The 18,417-nt window shown below is 41.3% G+C and overlaps 2 protein-coding genes across 2 annotated transcripts; both read right to left on the bottom strand.

Moving 5' to 3' along the window:
* Positions 1-1,316: 1,316 nt before the first annotated feature.
* On the bottom strand, positions 1,317-3,289 carry cytl1 (cytokine like 1). Its single transcript, XM_069158204.1, has 4 exons — positions 3,060-3,289; positions 2,926-2,970; positions 2,269-2,415; positions 1,317-2,178 (listed from the first exon to the last, which is right to left on the bottom strand). Exons 1-4 carry the CDS (start codon positions 3,204-3,206, stop codon positions 2,077-2,079), a joined length of 441 nt encoding a protein of 146 aa, XP_069014305.1. The 5' UTR covers positions 3,207-3,289; the 3' UTR covers positions 1,317-2,076.
* A 58-nt stretch (positions 3,290-3,347) lies between these two features.
* Positions 3,348-18,320, bottom strand: LOC138203378 (limbin-like). Its single transcript, XM_069158179.1, has 23 exons — positions 17,849-18,320; positions 17,488-17,563; positions 16,942-17,120; positions 16,769-16,825; positions 16,470-16,656; positions 16,258-16,358; positions 16,036-16,101; positions 15,759-15,893; positions 15,386-15,525; positions 14,666-14,990; positions 14,325-14,564; positions 13,883-14,058; positions 13,359-13,518; positions 13,038-13,214; positions 12,612-12,922; positions 12,285-12,459; positions 11,304-11,447; positions 10,086-10,313; positions 9,669-9,901; positions 9,480-9,567; positions 9,175-9,350; positions 4,718-4,819; positions 3,348-4,472 (listed from the first exon to the last, which is right to left on the bottom strand). The coding sequence occupies exons 1-23, from the start codon at positions 18,068-18,070 to the stop codon at positions 4,061-4,063; spliced, it is 4,110 nt and encodes a 1,369-aa protein (XP_069014280.1). The 5' UTR covers positions 18,071-18,320; the 3' UTR covers positions 3,348-4,060.
* Between the last annotated feature and the right edge of the window lie 97 nt (positions 18,321-18,417).

Here is an 18,417-nt window from a genome sequence, read left to right as displayed (position 1 = left end):
GTCCCTGATCCTACTGACCCAGGAACAGCGAAACTCCTGAGTGACTGCTACTTCAACAAGCCCAAACTGACGGCAGCAGTCTTTTAGCATCCTGCTCAACACCTGTGAACCTGATGAGAAAACATCACTGTCTAACAGAGTTGCAGGCCGAACACAAGACACAGACATGGCACACAATCCGTCACTGAAGCCACATGTAAACTCAGAAAAAATGTAAGGCGGCATGTTTCCCTGTTGAAGGGATTTCTGTGATGTCGACAACACTGGCAGCACAAGAAGAAATGTAAAGATAAAAAACAGTAAAGAAACAGCATCAACTGTGGCAAACATTCAGATGTTGGATTCATGGGAGTAAATGCTTGTGTGCATAAGTAATATCAAATATGCAACTAATATCAGAGAGGCAAATTCAGAAGAGAAATTACTCATTGTACCACAAACAAGGTGACCTTTGGTTTGTTTCCTTTAATAGCTGTTGTTTGGCAGCTAAGTCAAGCTACAAAAGATGTCAAACTCGTTCCTCCTTGACCACATGACAAGAACTGAAGCCTCATTTGTAAAATGGAAAGCTGACTGGATCATTCACTGGTGTACATCACTCATCATGTTTACATTTTATTTTCATATTGGCATTGTATTGGAAACCAGGAATTTGCATTGCCAGTGAAGCAAGTGTTCGATCATGGTGTCCAGTCCAGCTTCACTCATCTTTATCTAGTTTCAGTTTAATGAATTATACTTTCAAACAGATTTATTCAAAATGCATTAAATGACTTCCAGGCAGAAATCAATGGAGCTGAGAAAAATGCTGCACATCAGATAAAAGATATTTTAGGTCTAAATGGTCTCCAAAGTCCCTGAATAGGTTCAATGCCGGTGTAAACAATAAAGTTTCTGCATTGAGTTAATAGTTTGGCCAACAGAGGGCAGCAAAGGCTGCAACTTCAATCAAGGTGAGGTGCTTCCAAGTCATAACAGTGCTATCAAAATAATGAAAACAGGGCCATTATTTGTCCAAATGCTTTAATTCTGGAGAAATTGATGGTGCCAAAAGTAACACAAAAGAAAAATGTCATTTTCTTTGGTGGTATTTTTGTTTGATTAATGAACCATCAGGATGGAGACGGTGGTTTGTGTAAAAGCCACACTTACACAACACAGTCATCATTTTAAGACAGCATGTTCAGTTTACTTGGGTTAGTAGAAGACTTTGTATTTTACAGGCCAGTTTTTTTTTTTTATAGTGTTTCGCAAAAGCAACTGGCAGACATTTTTGGAAATAACTTTAGAGAATAAATCAACAAACCCATAAAAGGTGACAAATAATGAGGTTTATTACATGCAAGACGTATGTTGATTAAAAGTAAGAACGCATGAAAGGGAACGCGCTTCTACTTCGTCTGTGAGTGACTTCATATTCATTCTGCTCGAGGACATAAAAACATGTATTTTGTTCAGCTTCAGCAACAAGCAGCAGCGCTATCATAACTACTCTGGTATAAAACTGTCTATACAGAAAAACTCATAAGGACTGTAGAGCTGAAGGTGACAAAGCAATGCTTACAGGACATCCATTTCTTACCCATCATGTTTGACTCCTCCGCTGTTTACAAAATGCTGGATAGTGCTCCTTTAAGACATGTTAGTCGGACTAAAGGTTATGGCAACACAACATATTTTTCTTAATGACACGTGAACCTTTGATCAGCCCTGGTAAGTAAGCAGAGGTTAAGCCCCCGCTCACAAGCATCTCTTATTGGTTTATTATTTCAAGGTTTTCATCGGCATGGTTGGCATTCAGCAAATTTCCTGTGGAAAGTTCTGCGCTGCTTGCTGGAATTTAACCACACATGTCCACTAACATGAGTCTGGAGCGAACCCGCAGCCAACTCGGTACGACATGAAACAGCACTGTGTCCCGCATGCCAAAGCAATATGATGTGCTCATGTGCATGTGATACACTGCAGGCTGTGGTGCTTATTGTACATGCTCTACATACTGCTACTATGTTTTTTTTTTTTTTTTAATGAATGCAACAGCCCCAGTGTTGGTCTGCCGTCGGCTCTGTGTGTCACTCATCTCTCCTCTTGCAGTAGCTGAAGCCTGTCCTCTGCCCAGTGAGGGCTGCTGAGTCCAGTATCAATAGCCTCGCAGTCATCTGTGAAAAACACCAAGTCCTGCCAACGAAACACAAAGACATGTGGTCACGCCGCTCCAACTCCAAAACATGAATCACAAGGTCAACAACGCTGCAGAGGGGCTCTCACCCGGTAACAAATTCTAGTGATGATGGTGTACAGGTTTTGGATTTTACGCTTCAGCAGCCCTATTCTGGGCCGCTCTCTGCAGTACTGGTCGGGGTGATTCAACACCACGTAGAGAAAGTCACGGAGCTTGGTGGTGATGCACGAGTTCTAGAAAAATTAAACAATGATCATCAGTACCTCTTAAACTCATCTTCCGGTGACATATTTTCACTTTCTTGTCAGAGTTTTTGTTTTAAAGTGACAACTGACAAACCGCAACCATTTGTAGGTCAGGTAAAGGTCAACACATTGATTATACTGTTATGTGTCTCATATTCTCATTTTAAAAATGTTAAAATCCTCCTCATACAAAGAAAACACCTTTAATGTCCATCAGATAATATTTTCTCACAGGAAAAATTAACTTTGCATTCATTTGATTAATTCTCCACTAAAATAGGTTCACATGCAAGATACAGCTCCTATCTAACTGGGATCGATTGATCTGGTCTATAAATCTTTACTTTTTTTTATTCTACTTACTTTAACCCTGTATCAACGGAAAATGTTACAGTGAGAGACAGTGTCTATATCCCCAATCTGTTTCTAAGGTATTACCCAAACGCCCTCTCAGCATCCCTGTTTCCCACATTATATGCATCCTCGGTGGAAACTTACATGCACATCAAGGAAGATCGTAGGTAGAACTTCAGCACACGTTTTCTGTAACAATAATGACCATTACAAAACATAGATTACGTACCAGTCTAACATTCAAAACGTGACGACGATATAAAGGTGGAGTTTGTTACCGTGCGGTGGTAAGTGTGTATTTTATCCAACAGTGTCATGACTTCCTTGCTCAGGCCGAGCGCTCTGGAGTAGCAGGTCGGAGGCGCGCAGTCCGACAGCCACACAACGCCGAAGAAGCACACGAGCGTCGCGAGTCTGAGCCTCATGTCGGATCACGGCGCTGCTCGCGACCACGTCCAGCTGCTTCAACAGCCTCTCAAGTCGCACCGAGGAGGATCGGCTGCATTTTAAAGGATGGAGCGGTTTAAAAAAAAAAAAAATAAAAAAAATAAAAAAAAAACTCGGAGGATGACGTGGGAGTACAGGAAAACATTTGGGGTCTGCTGTGTCTTGGAGAGCAAATCAGTCGCGAGCTCCAAATACCAGCGATGATTGATCTCATCCTGCTGACAACAGCCAAACGTTTTGTCCCACCTAATTTTGCAGCTTGTCAACACAATATAGTAATGTCAGCTATAAATCAACTAATGTCAAAACAAGACAGGCACATTTTTTCTTTTTTTTTTTTTTTGGGAGGGGGGGGGGGGGGCTTCATTTGGCGTCATGAGGTTTACCTATCATGTTTTATTTTTAAAAAAAAAACCACACATTTGGACACTTGTTATAGGCTACTTGTGTATCTCACTGTAGAGCATCAATTATTTTGTATTACGTGACTAGTTGTGTTTACTTTGTTCTGTTCTTTTCCCGATGAATCGGTTGGTGATGAGTATTGTTTCAAGAAGGTCGGAGGCTGTGGCTTTAGGCAGATGCCACTTATAGACAGAAATAATCTGTGAATGAATCACTCATTTATGACCCCTGAGAAGAAGAAGAAATCTCAGGTAACACGTTAATTCAGCTGCCTTTACTTAAAAAAACAAAGCCAGACGCTATATTTACTTTGAAAAAGTACTGAAAACTCGCAATTTTTGCAACATAGCAAAACTACTATTTTAGTATTATCATTATAAAATACAATCATAAAAACAAAACTGGCAAAAGACAATGTTTATGCATTTCAGGGCAGGTTTGTTGGCGCCACGGAACATTTCTTCAGATTGAGGAAATTCCTTTTCCTTTTTCTTTTCGGGACAGTCACACTGTCACACGATTCAGGTGGATCCCGAAACACAAAGAGCCGTTCTCCAATAGCAGAGCTGCCCGGTGGGCTGCAGGCCGAGGTGGGGGTCATGTATTCCTCGCCTGTGCCTTGTAATGCTTCCTTCACCGTGTCCGTGACTCTTTCTTCACCACCGCCGCTCGGCTGCTGTTTAACAGGCACGGCTGCTTTATAAATAGGCCGTTGTGCTTTGGTGAAACTGTCCTCCTTTGCTTTTTCCTCAACCAGCAGCGGTGCAGCATCTCTTGGAAGCAGCAGACGGGATCTGGAGAGCAGTTTTTCCACCAGACTTTGCCTCTTTTCCTGGAGCCTGGGAGATTTGGAGGACAAAGGAGCCTTTGTTAGCAGCACTGGAGTGTTAAAGTGCTTACCTCATGCGTGTGGTCACTGCCGCCAAGCCATGAAACTCCTCTGATGAAAGGCACATTTCACTTCAATTTAGGATTTGTCAATGATGTGTTTGACTACTTAACTGCAAATTAGTCTTGGAGCTAATATGACATCAAGTCTTTATATTGCAGCGGGTAGAAAAACACAGAAATGTGTTGAACTCACCTCTCTCTGTCCGCAGTGCAGCTCGGCATATTTAGCATATTTTTCTGCACCACGTCTTCCCTCAGTTTGACAGGAAGAACTCGATTCAACTCTCCGACACACCTGGTCAACAAGTCATCAACATGTTAAGTTAACTGAAATACAATCTCTGCAGACAATGATTGGCTTTGATTAAAAAAATGTCGGGGGATGCCTAGCTATTGACAAGCTGTAATAACTCAGCAGTTTAGAGGCAGACTAGAAGATATTAAACATCTTATCTTTCTTCAGAGAGTACAGTCAGGTTGGTTGAACTAATTCAAGGGTCCAGATAATTCAAGCTGCAAATCCCACGAGACAAAATTTCTTTGAGAGAATACTTCTGTCTAACCTGTGTGACAATTTCAAAAGTCAAAGGATCACAGTGGTCACAAAAGCAAAATGCAAACTAGCATTACCACCTCGCGGTTGTATGCCTCCACCTACCAGTCAGGCTGCAGCTTACATCCATGTCTGTTTAGACTCATGTCATATATGTAGTGAAGACTGTGGAGGAATCCTTGTAGGTGATCACATGCTTGACCAATAAACATGATTTACAGTAGACAATGTAATCAAGAAATGGATGTTTCTGCAAAGAAGTTACGAATCCTAAAACTCAGATGCTTTACACACATCTTCAACCCGACAGCACAGAAGATCCGTACGATCACTGCGGTTTCAAGGTAGATACCCAAAATTAGTCACCAATTAAATATCAGTCTTTCCTTCTGTTCCCGAGTTATGTGTTTAATAACACCCAGAAAAGTGTTTTTTGCAGAACATTATGATGTCACACTGTGAAGTTGATTTTGGATCATTTGGATATAAAATGTCACCACTTCATTATTTTATCCTCTCGGACATTTGTGTAAAATATTGTCATAATTAGAGCATGAATCCTTGAGTTATGGCCACAAACAGTTTTTGTGAGGTCACATTGACCTTTGATCTCCAAAATCGAATCAGTTTATCCTTGAGTCAAAGTGAACACTTGTGCCACATTTGAAGAAATTCCCTCAAGACGTTCTTGAGAAATTGCATTCACGAGAATGGGCTGGGCTGGACGGACAGACGGACGGACACAGCTGGCACAGAGGCAGAAAAAGCAAACTGCTCATCAACCGGGTGACAACAGGTGACACGTGACTGCATTGAGAGTATCAGGCAGTAGTGATGTGTCATTAGCTACATACAGAGCAGATACTAGACAGAACTTCCAAGCACACTTTTAGACACACAGATTTCGGATAGTGAACGATCAAACTCGTACTACAGAGGCAGATGCCACGGACGTCCAGGAGCAGGAAGGAAAACATCAGCGTTGGACAGACGGAGAAGGTACGAGTGACACCTTCAGGATGGGTCATTCTGAGACCACAGAAATGAAGAAATAACAACTACATCAGGCCTGGCCAACCCGCGGCTCTTTGCCTGGTTTCATGCGGCTCTTACGTTCATATTGAAGTTTGTGTTTTGTTTTTTTCTTTTAAAATCTTTTTATTGATTTTGCAAATACTTTAGACAGAGAGGTAGGACAGGATTACCCCTCCAAAAAAATTGGGATATACAGAATAGTACATTCAGTTGTAAGTCTCTTGGAGGTCGTGTTTGTGTTGTTTTTAATGTGCGTGTTCGCTTCGCTTGAGTTCAATACGGTATTTTCGTCAAACACGCATGTGCGTGAGATGAAAATACCGCAAAGTTTCCCAGTAGGGGCAAGATCATCTGAGTAAACAATTTGTGTCCAGTTCACTCTCAAAATGGCAGGAAAAAAATGCACAGCAAAACGAAAATATGAAGAAAGAAACAATGATGGCTGCATTTGCGAAAGCAAATCTGCCCACACCGAAACTAACTGCAATAGCCATGGATGGAGCGCCGGCCATGATCGGATCTGTGAACGAGTCTGTGTTTTCTACCCTGAAACACCTGAAATCAAAGCATCGATCTGTTCTGACTGACACCCATGTGGAAGAATTGCTTCGAGTGGCAACAACGGAATACAAGCCAGATTTGAAGAAGATTGTTCAAGGCAAGGAATGCCAGAAGTCCCACTAAGCAACATGCATAGTAAAAGAAAAACGCTATTGTAAATTATTATATTTTTGTTTGTGGACTTGGTTGTGTGTGTGCGAGACAGTGCACACAATGTTCATTGTTGAAAATGACTGGCCTGTGGTCTTAGTACTGTAGGAGTCAATTTCTGTCATTATCATGTTGGTGTGTGACATTTACAATAAATCTGGCTGAGCAGAGGTCTGTGTGTGTGTGTGTGTGTGTGTGTGTGTGTGTGTGTGTGTGTGTGTGTGTGTGTGTGTGTGTGTGTGTGTGTGTGTGTGTGTGTGTGTGTGAGGAAGGGATGGGGTGATGTTCATGTGTGCCCATGTGTATGATGTGGCTCTTTGCGGTAACACAGTAAAAAATGTGTCTCTGACTGGTTGGCCACCCCTGAACTACATTGTCTGTGAGTTCAGTGACAAAGAAAGATGAGCGTATTAAGGTTATGCTTTTTAACTATGGTTCTAATGTTTAGTGTAAATATAAAGAAAATATCACCCATTTCTGTTTGTTTGCCAATTTATGACAAATTCAGTTAAAATCAGGAGCAACAACAATCACTTGGCACACATGTAGCATTTTCACAAACATGGCCGCCTCAGTGGAGGAAGGTAAAAGGCCAATTCTATCTCCTCTTCAGCATTCTGTGATCATTTATTTTGTCCCTCAGTTCAACTATTCACATGATACATGTGCTGAATTTCATTGTGTTTCCACTGACTTTAAATAAAGTAATATGATCGAGAATCTCAAAGGAACAACAGCCCAGTAAATTAAAATTGATTCGTAAACAGTCTACACTTCCTTTTCACCACATACACATGAAACTCTCCCATTCACTTAAATTTTCTTGAATAAGATTTAAAACTGCTGTTAAGAATAGATAAACACTATTGTGCAAACAAAAAGCAGAAACAAAAGAAAAAGAAAAACACATGTTTGGCATTTTGCTCCAAACTGAGCATTTTCATTATCTTGTCTTTTGGCCAAACAGCTCAGATTCAAAGCGACCTCATGCATGAGACATTATTCATCAGAAAAGTAATCCAAACTCTGCAGGGGCCAGACGTGAGTGTTCAGTGTGTCTGGGAGAGAGGGAAATTAAATGATGAGCAAAATCATTCATGTCTACATCTTGGCTCAGGGGAGAGTTCAAGTTCAAACACTATTTGTTCTTCAAATTTAAGACACTGCTTGGAGAAGGCTGTGTTTGAGGCAGCTGCTATGGAAACACGCAGGAACAGGACCTCTAACTTTAACTCATCCATGAGCAGTTACACACACACACACACACACACACACACACACACACACACACACACACACACACACACACACACACACATCAGTGATCAGTGGGCAGCTGTAGCTACCCGTGGAACAGTTAGGAGTTTAGGTGGCTTTCTTAAGGTCACTTTAGCCTTGGATGTTTTTCATTGCCGGCAACCCTTCAGTCTAAATCCCCGTTTCTCCATCTCTGCACCATGGCTGTCACTTATTCAATGACTTCACTTAAAATACTACTTTCTTAAACCCCAGAACTGTCGAAGAGGTTTCACTATATTCAAGTTGTTCTATTTATTACTTTTGTCGTTAAAACAGGGCCAAAAGAAAATAACACAAACGGAGAGACTAGTGCATGAGAAAATCACGAGTCAGCTTATGCACTGTAATTGGTGACCAAATGCAAATGTGAAGAGTCAGATTTTGTATGATGATGACGAATTGAATTAAATTAAGTAATCACTCAGGGATAAACAATCTGCATTGTTTTCAGTAAAAGTCATATTGTGTGGCAGCAGTTCAAAAACCTACTTACTGAAGTTTCCTGACATACAATAAAATCCGTCCAGGACTTTTAGAGTATGAAACAAAAGGTCTCCTATCATTACCACAGGTAATGGGGTGCAAAGTGTGGGACTGTGAGGGCTGTGCCTTGGCATGTAGATCAGAGTAAACCAACAGTCATTAGTCAAACCGAAGGTCGACAGTTTAATTGTCCCAAGTGAACCTATTTCTGTGCAGAAATTCTCTTTTCTCTTTCCAAGGAAAGAATAAGATAAGAGCTTTATACACAAACTCAATATATATATTCATTGTTATTCCACTAGAGTAATATATATAGAGTAATAAGTTACATGCAGAATGTAAACTGATGAGTTAATTTTTTTTTTTTGATTTGGATAAAATAAAATAAAATTAAAAAAAAACAAGGTGAATGACTAACACATCTTATTAATTTAGAGAAGAAAATTGGATGTGAATCCAGGTGAGTGTGTTTGACTTTATAGGGGTGACCCTATAAAGTCAAACACACTCACCTGATATGACCAGACACTGCATGAAAATGACAATCTAGGCCTGAAGCTGGTTCTTACCCCGAGTGTTCCTGCTCTGCAGACGCTGACACAGGGCGCTGTTTGGGACAGAGGGCGTCAGTGATGGAGAGAAGTTCACTTTCAGGAAGAGTTGGAAGGAGCAGACGCAGCGCCTCCAGGAGAACCTCAGCAGACACTTGACTCTGTTTCACCAGCTGAGAAGCAAACTCCAGATCCTGAAATGAAGAGCAGCGCAGATAAACCTTATGGACAGATTTTTTTTTGCATTATCTGGGACAGAAGTGATGTTTTTATTGTTTGTATTACAGATATTCGCCCTAAAACCCTCCTGAATAAAGTCAGACCTGGTCACAGTTTGCATAAAGTCTCTTGAGCTGCGTTTGTTCTTTTAAATCTTCCATAGCTTGATTGTTGGCAGTCAGTGCTTGAGACCTGAAGAAAACAGAGTTTCCTCACGGTAAAATGTAATGATCTGTGTCAACCCAAAACATTCCTCATTACACTCCCGAGATAACACGGACGTGACAGCTCACCTCTCAGCCATCAGTGTGACGACCTGCTCACACTTGTAAAGTGCCTCCTGCAGGATGGACGTCATCCTACAATCCGGGTGCAGCTCAAAAATATTTTCTTCCTCCCAGTCCTCCTCTCCCTCATCAGAGTCCTCATGGTGTGTTTTTCGTGACTCTACTCTGGGCCGAGACACCCACAGGCTGTCCAGCTCTGTCCTCTCCTTCTGAAGTTGCTGCTCTGCTTCCTCCAGGCCCTGAGAGAGTCAAATCAACCTTCTAATAAAAGTACTCTGGACTTTCTCACCGAGTTCAGGGAGAAGGGAACATAAATGCAAAAGTTTATAATTAAAATCTCAGAATGACACTTTAATGTAAAGATCATTATATGCATCACAGCGTATGAGCACCTGAGTTAACCACGAGTCAAACACCACCTACTGAGCAGTGGCTCTGTATACTCTGAGCCACGTCTTCTCTCTCCAAGGTTTTTCTCTCTCTGAGCTGTTGAATGAGCAGGCTGTGCAGGGTGAGCATCGCTGTGGAGGTCTCCAAAACTTTGGTTCGCCTCTCAGCCTTCTGGTAGTGGATCGTCGCCATCTGCATCGCAAGGACATCTGCCTGAGAGTGCAAATCATCCTCTCTCTCCCTCTGCATCTCCTCCAACACCTGCCAAGATTAGAAAGGATGAGTTTCAGTTCTCTTGTATGAACTCAAAAGCCGCCTCGTATAATCTTGATATTACACGTGAGCATGGATTATCATTTATTTCAAGGATTATGGTTCGTACGACTCTATGAGCTTATTGTGTTTAATATGATGTAAAAAAATACAAGGGAGTATCAAAAGGTTCAGAGACGGCTCATGTTGCAAATGGAGCGCACTGTGACATGCACGGAGAATTGGAAAGCTACAACCTTAATGAATAAGTATTCCAAGTTACGTCGCTCGATCAACACCAGCAGCTGAGTTACACATGTTTATGTGTGCAATTGCGATGCCTCCATGGACCTGAGCAGAATGCACATCAACGTTTGTGTCAAACTTGGTAAATCGGCAACAGAGATACCTTGAAATGCTTCAGAAAGTCTTCGGCGAGGAAGTAATTAGCCCAAAGAGGTGTTTTGAATGACATTTGTGTTTTAGAGGGGCAGAACATTGCTGTCCAAGACTGAAGGAGGCTCCCCAGGACAGGAATACAACCAGGTGGGTTTTCTTTGACATTAGCAGGGTTGCGCGCCGTGAATTTGTCTCACTGAGACAAGACTGTCAGCGCCGAGCTCTACTGAAACATTCTGAGACTCTTGAAGGAAAACATTTGGTGCATTTGACCCAAACTGCTGCGCAATTGGTCAGAGAATTCAGTTATTCAAAGAGGAACACCGTCCTGATTCACCTTCACCCCTACTCACCGGATTTGGCTCCCGGAGATTCTTTTCTGTTCCTAATAAATTTGACATGAACTTTGATCTGCGTTCTTTGCTCAAATTTCAGGTCAGTAAAAAAGCTGCAAATGTTCACATGCCAGTTGTAACAAAACTGTGTAACTCAGAGACTGATCTAACTCGGAATACTTACTCACAAAATAAAAGTTAATGCACTTATAAATTGTTGATTTTAAAGGTAACTGGAAAGAAATCAATAAAAACTTAACTTTACCTTGTTCATCACACCACTCTCCAGCTCCTTCTCCCTCTCAAATAGTTGAATCTTTTCCTCAAGTCTTTTCTGGAAAAGCTGCAGGTCAGATGTGTCTGTTTTCTGTCTGGTCTCACTGGTTTTCCTCTTGGATTGTACATTTGTCTGCAAAGAACCACAGAATCCACACGGTGGTTGGGAAGGGATTCCAAGCACACTGTTATGATGTTATTAGAAAGGAAACCACTCTGTGGAGCCTTTTATTATTTCTGAATAACAATGTGCACTCATTCAGCAGCCACACAATTGAGGCTGATGGCAGTGTGGTTTGTACTGGCGGTCACCGTTCTCCATTTCTTACTTATTTGAGGAAACATTAAAAGTACCATAATCTCCTGCTGTAATTTAATGCTTTGAATTACATTCAGAAATGTATGATTAGAGGATTAAAAAAAAAAAGGTTTTCTATCAAAGTTAACAGAAGAGTAAAGAGAATGGGTATAGGGATTTCTTCTTGAGGGAAAAACTTGTATGAAAGAACCAAAGAACAAATGTTATCAACTGGTTTTATTGAACACTAATTATTCAATTTATAGTAAAAATGTATAAATGACAGTGGGTTTTGAAAATTGGTGTTCTACTTGTTCCCACATACATTTTAAGTGACCTCATGAAATGATGAGTGGTTTGACCAATGTCTCCAAAAGAAATCTAATTCAGAACATTGTGCACAATTTAACAATTACAGAACAAAGAAGCTAAATAATCTTAATAAAGTGATTTGGCTAATGTCTATCAAAAGGAGAAATAAAAATGCAGTTGAAATTGAGTCATGGCTAATTTAATTTCAGTATATTTATGAAGGCAGGACAGAGTTTTGTTTAACCCCTGTCTTCTTTTTAATACTAAAAGCAGCCACTTGAGAAAAAAGTATGTAAAGCTCCACATCGGCTCTTTATGAGCCTATAAAGTGAATTCCGTAATGTGTGATTATGTGTTCACCATCTGTTTCTCGCTCTCCTTTCTCCAAGCTGACAGCGCGGTGTGGAGTTTGGTTCTGGAGACAGCGTGGGGCAGCACCAGACAGCGGTCTATCACAGACAGAGACTTCTGAAACTCCAGTTTCATCCTCAGCCTGTCATCGTCAGACAGAGTCAGCTGGGACGAACACAGACTCCTGAGACAGGATGGGGGAAAGGAGAGACAGATAAACACACCTAAATGCCACCATGAGACTTTACAGGCTGTGCTGGGAGAACTTTTGACCTACATTTTCTGACTAACATAAATCCAGGATGATGATAACTACAGTGTTATTATATCACTGACCTGAAGAAATCTCTGCAGTGCGCCCGGAGCTCCCTCTGCTCTTGCAGCTCCTTCTCAATGGCTTCCTGCAGAGCCTCCCTGGTGCAGCTGAGGGTGCGTAAGGCCGCCTTGCCTTCCTGGTGCAGCTTCTCCTGGCCCTGCAGGAGAGTGCTCGATCCTTGTCCCGAGGCCTGTCCCAGTGCTGCTTCTGGCTCCACCTGCAGCAGGAAGCGCTGCGCCCCTGGAGGCAAGAGTGTGAGCACAGCCTGGGCTGCAGAGGGCTGGATGGCTTTGACATCTGCTATGGCACCCTGGATCACATGCATGGTCACCTAAAGATCAGGTAGACGATCAGCTGATTAACCAAAAACCGTCAAGCCCAATTCTAGATTTGTGTGTGGATACTTTTCTCATGAAAGTGCCTGATGCACACTGTTAGAGTGGTACCTTGCGAATGTCTGCAGCTGTCTCTTCATCCAGGTTGTTGATAAGCTCTGCCAGCTCCAAACTGTGAGCTGTCAGTAAATTCTGCCAACAGTGCAGGTGCTGGGCGACCTCCATCCCTTCTTCCAAACCCTTGGACATGCCCGACAGGTCCTTCTGTCTCTGTTTGTGGACCCTCAACTGGAGAAGGTAAGAAACAGGGATTTAATAATGGTATCATGTTATTTCAGGAATAACTTGCACAGCAGGTTTTGTGGTATTAGACCACAACATACACACTTTAGGCATATTGAATAAAACCATGAGTATGCAAGATCTCCTCACCATGTCAGAGATCAGCTCCCTCCTCTTCTTGATCAGTCCGCAGCGCATGGCTCTCCTGTCTTGGTTCAGTGCTTCGTCCAGTCTCTGTCTCACTATCACCAGCTCCTTTTGAGCCTTCTCCTGCAGCTGCTCGATCTGCTCTGCAGGCACGGTGCTCCCTCTGGTGGACAAAACAACACAATGCCACAACTGACAATAAGTTTGAATTACAAAAAAAGTTTTCTAGGCAATATTACAAAATTATTTCCTTTTCTTTGTAAAAAAAAACAAAACATTTGAAACATTGTATGTAATGCAAGTATGGACACTGCTATGACCTATAAACAGTTTTTTCAAATAAAACTACAAAACATTATGATCCTAATTTTTCATAAAAAATATATTTTATAATAGGTATGAAAACATTTTTTTTTTTTTTTACATTATTAAGATGTAGTGACAATATTTGGTTTCCTTAAGAAACTCACTTATCCATATTTACAGTATTAAAAAACTGCTTAAAATATACTACAATAAGCACCAACCTCTTGATGTGAGTGAACCAGCTGTCCAAGTTGCTGGAGGCGCTGGTAAAGGTGTCAGAAATCAGACCGTTGAGGCTGTGGAGGCTGTGCACCAGGAACTTCCTCTGGGCACTGCGTTCAGCTAGCACATAGCGCTGATTGGCGAGGATGACATCCAGCACCTCCTCCAGCTGATCCTGAACAAACACAGTCACATAATCGCAACATTAAATCATCAATAATTTCATTTTCACCTTTTACATGTCGATGTTTCACCACAAATACAAATTTCAACAAAGTACTGATGTTTCCACCCCAAATGATAAGATGATGAGTTAACAAACCAGTAGCACAAAAGGTTCATACAAAGGTAGGTCCAAAGATTTTATTCTGACAGATAAATATTTAAATAGTTGATTCTAATCCTCAGACAATACTTTGAAAATCAGCTTTAATTGTTCACCTGACATGTAAAGTAATCATGCTGAAGACTCTTGGCTGTGCTCTTCTCCAACTCGCCCATCCTGGTGGCTTCCTCCAGTTCCTCCGAGAAGATCTTGTGCAGCTCCACCCGCCGCCACTCGATGATCTGCCTCTGGACTTTGGCTGAGGCTTCTTCATGTCGGACCAACAAGATGCGCTGAAGACGACTCTGGCTCAACTTGTGCAGTTTCTCCAGGAAAACACTGCACTGAAGGAGCTCCTGGTAAAAAACACAAAATGAACCTTTCTCTTGTTCTTTTCAGTAAGAGAACAGAAAAATAAACAATGTAAACATCAAATCACATGATCTGTTATCACTACCTGTTGGTCTGCATGTTGACACAGCAGCTCGGCCTGGGCCTTCTCAGCAGCCTCTCTGCGGTGCTCTGCTTCCATTTCTTCCCGAGTCTCCAGGTTACACTGACCAGCCAGTGCAGCCATGCGGGCCCCTCGCTCCTCCTTCAGCCGGCCCTCCATACCCAGCAGCTGTCCATGGAGCACACTGAGTAGCCTCTGCTGGGCCTGGGCGCTGGCCTGGCCCCGTGATCGCAGGCTGCCAAGCAGGGAGGACATCACGTCCTTGTATATCTGAATCCGGGTGGCCTCCAGGTTGTTGGTAGCATGTAGCAGTGAAGACATTTCAAGGCTTAAGGGATACAAAATAGAATAAGTGGGCATGTTGCAGGTTTTGCTTCAGATATACTGTAGAAACAAATAAATTTAGTTGTCGATGGTGAATGTGAGTGATGTGTAATGGTGCCATATTCTTTGAGGTATTTAGATGTTATAATGAGTAGTAATTTGGGTGATGCAGTATCTTAATGGTTAACAACAGAAAAATCCAACTATAATTAATGTTTCATCCTGCACAAAAATAAACTTTACTGAAGTGGGGAAAACTGAAAACTTCTCTTTAATATAATTACACATAATTCAATTGCACATTTGCTCATTCATTCCTTTTGGTAGTGAATGAGGGTCATTTTAAAAATGATCTCTTGCAGGAAAATATGTAATTTCCCTCTGGGATGGTTTACTCACTTTTCCAAAGCCTGGTACATGTTCTGTGGATCCTCCAGCACCATGATATCCACCATCTTGTCCTCAAATGATGCCTCATCTTTGACGGTCTCACTCAGGTTACAGTCTGCATACTCAGGGTCTGAATCACCTCTGTTTCTCTACAGCAAAAACAAAAACAAATAGGAAATCAGACAACATAAACCTGAACTAAACCATAAAATAATAAAAACAAATTTACATTAATCCGATATGCATCAAGTTTGATACATATAATATATATTAGCAACATTTTAATCACAAGTATTTACCAAGTGTAATGAAAATCTCACTTATTAACAACAGTTTATCAGATTAACGGGAACAAAAAAAAACATTTTTGAATGTGTAATACCCTTCGCTGAAGAAGACTCAGTCTACTTCTGAGTCCTATCAGGTTCATGGCCAGAAACCCAAGTGACAGCAGCACTAAAGTGACAAAGAACCCAGCAACAAATCCAGCAAAGTGGACACCATGGTTCGCATAAATCTAGAGCAAAGAGCAGATATGTCAGACTTCCCATTAATCCAGTTTTATAAACACTGAAAATCTCAAACCAGACATTACAAGATCAAACATGATGCCCAATGCTGCAGATGTGTTTCCATTTAACGAAAAGTACACAACGTACCCTGTCAGTGGAATTCACCCTCAGCGTTAGATTCGCTGTTAATGGGCCAAACATACTGACATCATTCTGTGGAAGGCAAAGAAAACAATACTGAGGGTAGGAAGGCAGGGCATTTTCTTATTATACTGCAAGTATTTAAATAGTGAAACAAAAAATGGAGTGGTGACAACTTAGTCAATTAGGAAGCATTTGTTTTTTCCAGTTAAAACAAGCAGAAATTACCTGTGAGGCGTTAGAGAAGGTGAGAAAAGATGGAAGGTTGAGGACTTCACTCTTATGACTTTTTATGTGAGCAGTATAATTCACAACTACTTGGGATCCAGCTAAAGAAAGTAAATAAATGTATCAATTGAAGACAGAGCATGTAGAAAATCCAACTGTTGACATATGTGGGTTAAAAATAATCTTTGTAACATTGTAATTCTCAGACATACATGACAGTGAATCAATGGCAAACGTCTGGTAGCCTTTTTCCACTTCCCTGCCCTCAGTTTTTAAAGGCACTATTCCGGAAATGGAGTCCCGGACAGCCACCTGGGACAGGTTGGTGCCCCCCACAGGGCCCAGGTTGCGAATCAGCAGGAAGAATGTCAGCTGAGGGGGATCGGTCTCAAGCTTCACCTGGGGCCCACATGATTAAGAAGGAGGGGTATGAATAGTCTGACATATACATTTACAGATTAAGTAGTCAAGCAAAACATGTTGATCAAATGGGTCATAGATGTTGATATACCTGTGCACACTTATGAAATTGTACTCCAAATGCAGACGGTGGCACCACACTCTGAACCTGCAGAGTTATTCAAAACATTGTATGATCTGTGACCACCAACATGATAAGCACTCAACTAACTCTAATTAAAATGTCAAATTAAGAATGTTTGTAGTGACAAAGCAGAAACACACCTGAGGCAGAGTGTGGCCAGAGTATCTGGTAAGTGTGCTCCTTCTGTTCCTGAGGTGCAACATGTTTGACATGAACGTAAATGAAGAGTAAAAAGAGTGTCCCCATGGACCAGCAGGAGCTGAAGAGGAGAGCGGACTCCCTCCTAAAAACATCATGGGCCCACTGAGTTCCACTGTACCTGTCAGGTAAATACAGTGTTTGAAGAGGTTAAAGAAGGCAAAGGGAGAAAAGCTGAAATTGACAATAAGTAAATACCTGAATGCATGTACATTAATGTATGCATTCAGACTAGGTTGTTGTTGTTTTTTTTTAATTTAAAAGTGCACTAATAGATTATCATAATATAATTTATTCTCAAATTAAAGCAATTATGGAAGAAATTGTAGAATTTAAGATTAAATGTACGTGTATGCCAAAAAAAATAAAAATACTGTATTTTCCTATTATGAAGTGCAGTTGCTCAATTGGTGTTTTTTTTTTGTTTGTTTGTTTTTTTTTTTATTTTTTTATTGTTGCTGTGTAGATGCAAAATAAAAAGCACAAACCATCCATCCTGAGCAATGTCAGGTCTGCTGATTTCCCTCCTGGATCATGTTGCAATGCATGCACAGTAGAAAGGCCCTGACAATGGAAAAAATTAGGTTAGATATTACACTTTTAACATGCTAACTGTTTACTTAAAAATATAAAATCGCTTTATGACACCCTGCATGCATAAACAGGAGTACATGAAAAGGCACTAATTACAATTTTCAAGTGCATCAAAATACTCTATGCTAAATTCAGGGATACAACAAAATAATTTACATTCATAAATATTCATTCGTTTCAACCAAAACAGGAAGATGTGATGTGCAGCTGCACGAATAGCTGTTTTACCAAACGGGATTCGTGCAAGATACTCACCCCATGTTTCTCTGAGAGAGGAGGAGGTGTGAGCCAGGATGTATCCGGAGACGTGCCGTTATAACAAGGCTGACGTCCAGCCCTGTCCTCCAGCACACCGGCACGCCGTGTTACATCGTGACCGCAGAAATGCAAATATGATGGATACAAACACAAAACCTGGATATTCAAGAAAATTGACCATATCGTGACCCTCTCCACGACGAAGTGTCCCCGAAGCATTCGTAACTTGGTGTCCTACCACCGAGGAGAGCTGCTAGCTAACTGGCTGCATTGGTTCTGCGAGGTGCCACATCGATGAAAAAGAAAACAAAACATTTCCTTTGGTCTCGTGAGAAAAATCAAATGCAACAGCGTCTCTGGCTCACAAGTACATATTCTTTGGATGTTAATATTTAAGGGGAAGCTGTGTACTACGTTTTAAAGAGATATACGCGAACACAACCTCCATTACCACTGCTGCGGCATAAATTCGGAAAACATCTCCAAAAGTTTGGAAAAACTGGCAACTCCTCAAGAAGTGTCAGGAGGGAAAATTAGACTACTTAGCTTCCGGTTATACCTTTCAG

Source organism: Embiotoca jacksoni, unplaced genomic scaffold, assembly GCF_022577435.1.
Source record: "Embiotoca jacksoni isolate LCO1_2020_lvr unplaced genomic scaffold, fEmbJac1.0.p SCAF_1, whole genome shotgun sequence".
Taxonomy (NCBI): Eukaryota; Metazoa; Chordata; class Actinopteri; family Embiotocidae; genus Embiotoca; species Embiotoca jacksoni.
The sequence above is the reverse complement of the archived record's forward strand: the minus strand, read 5'-3'. Positions and strand labels throughout refer to the sequence as shown.

Coding starts and splice junctions, on each gene's coding strand:
- LOC138203378 (XM_069158179.1), bottom strand. CDS start 18,070: ATGCTTCGGGGACACTTCGTCGTGGAGAGGGTCACGATATGGTCAATT. Junction 17,121..17,487: donor GACATTGCTCAGGATGGATG/GTTTGTGCTTTT, acceptor TTTACCTGACAG/GTACAGTGGAACTCAGTGGG. Junction 4,473..4,717: donor TGCACTGCGGACAGAGAGAG/GTGAGTTCAACA, acceptor CAAATCTCCCAG/GCTCCAGGAAAAGAGGCAAA.
- cytl1 (XM_069158204.1), bottom strand. CDS start 3,206: ATGAGGCTCAGACTCGCGACGCTCGTGTGCTTCTTCGGCGTTGTGTGG. Junction 2,416..2,925: donor CGATCTTCCTTGATGTGCAT/GTAAGTTTCCAC, acceptor TAATTTTTCTAG/AACTCGTGCATCACCACCAA. Junction 2,179..2,268: donor TCACTAGAATTTGTTACCGG/GTGAGAGCCCCT, acceptor TTTCGTTGGCAG/GACTTGGTGTTTTTCACAGA.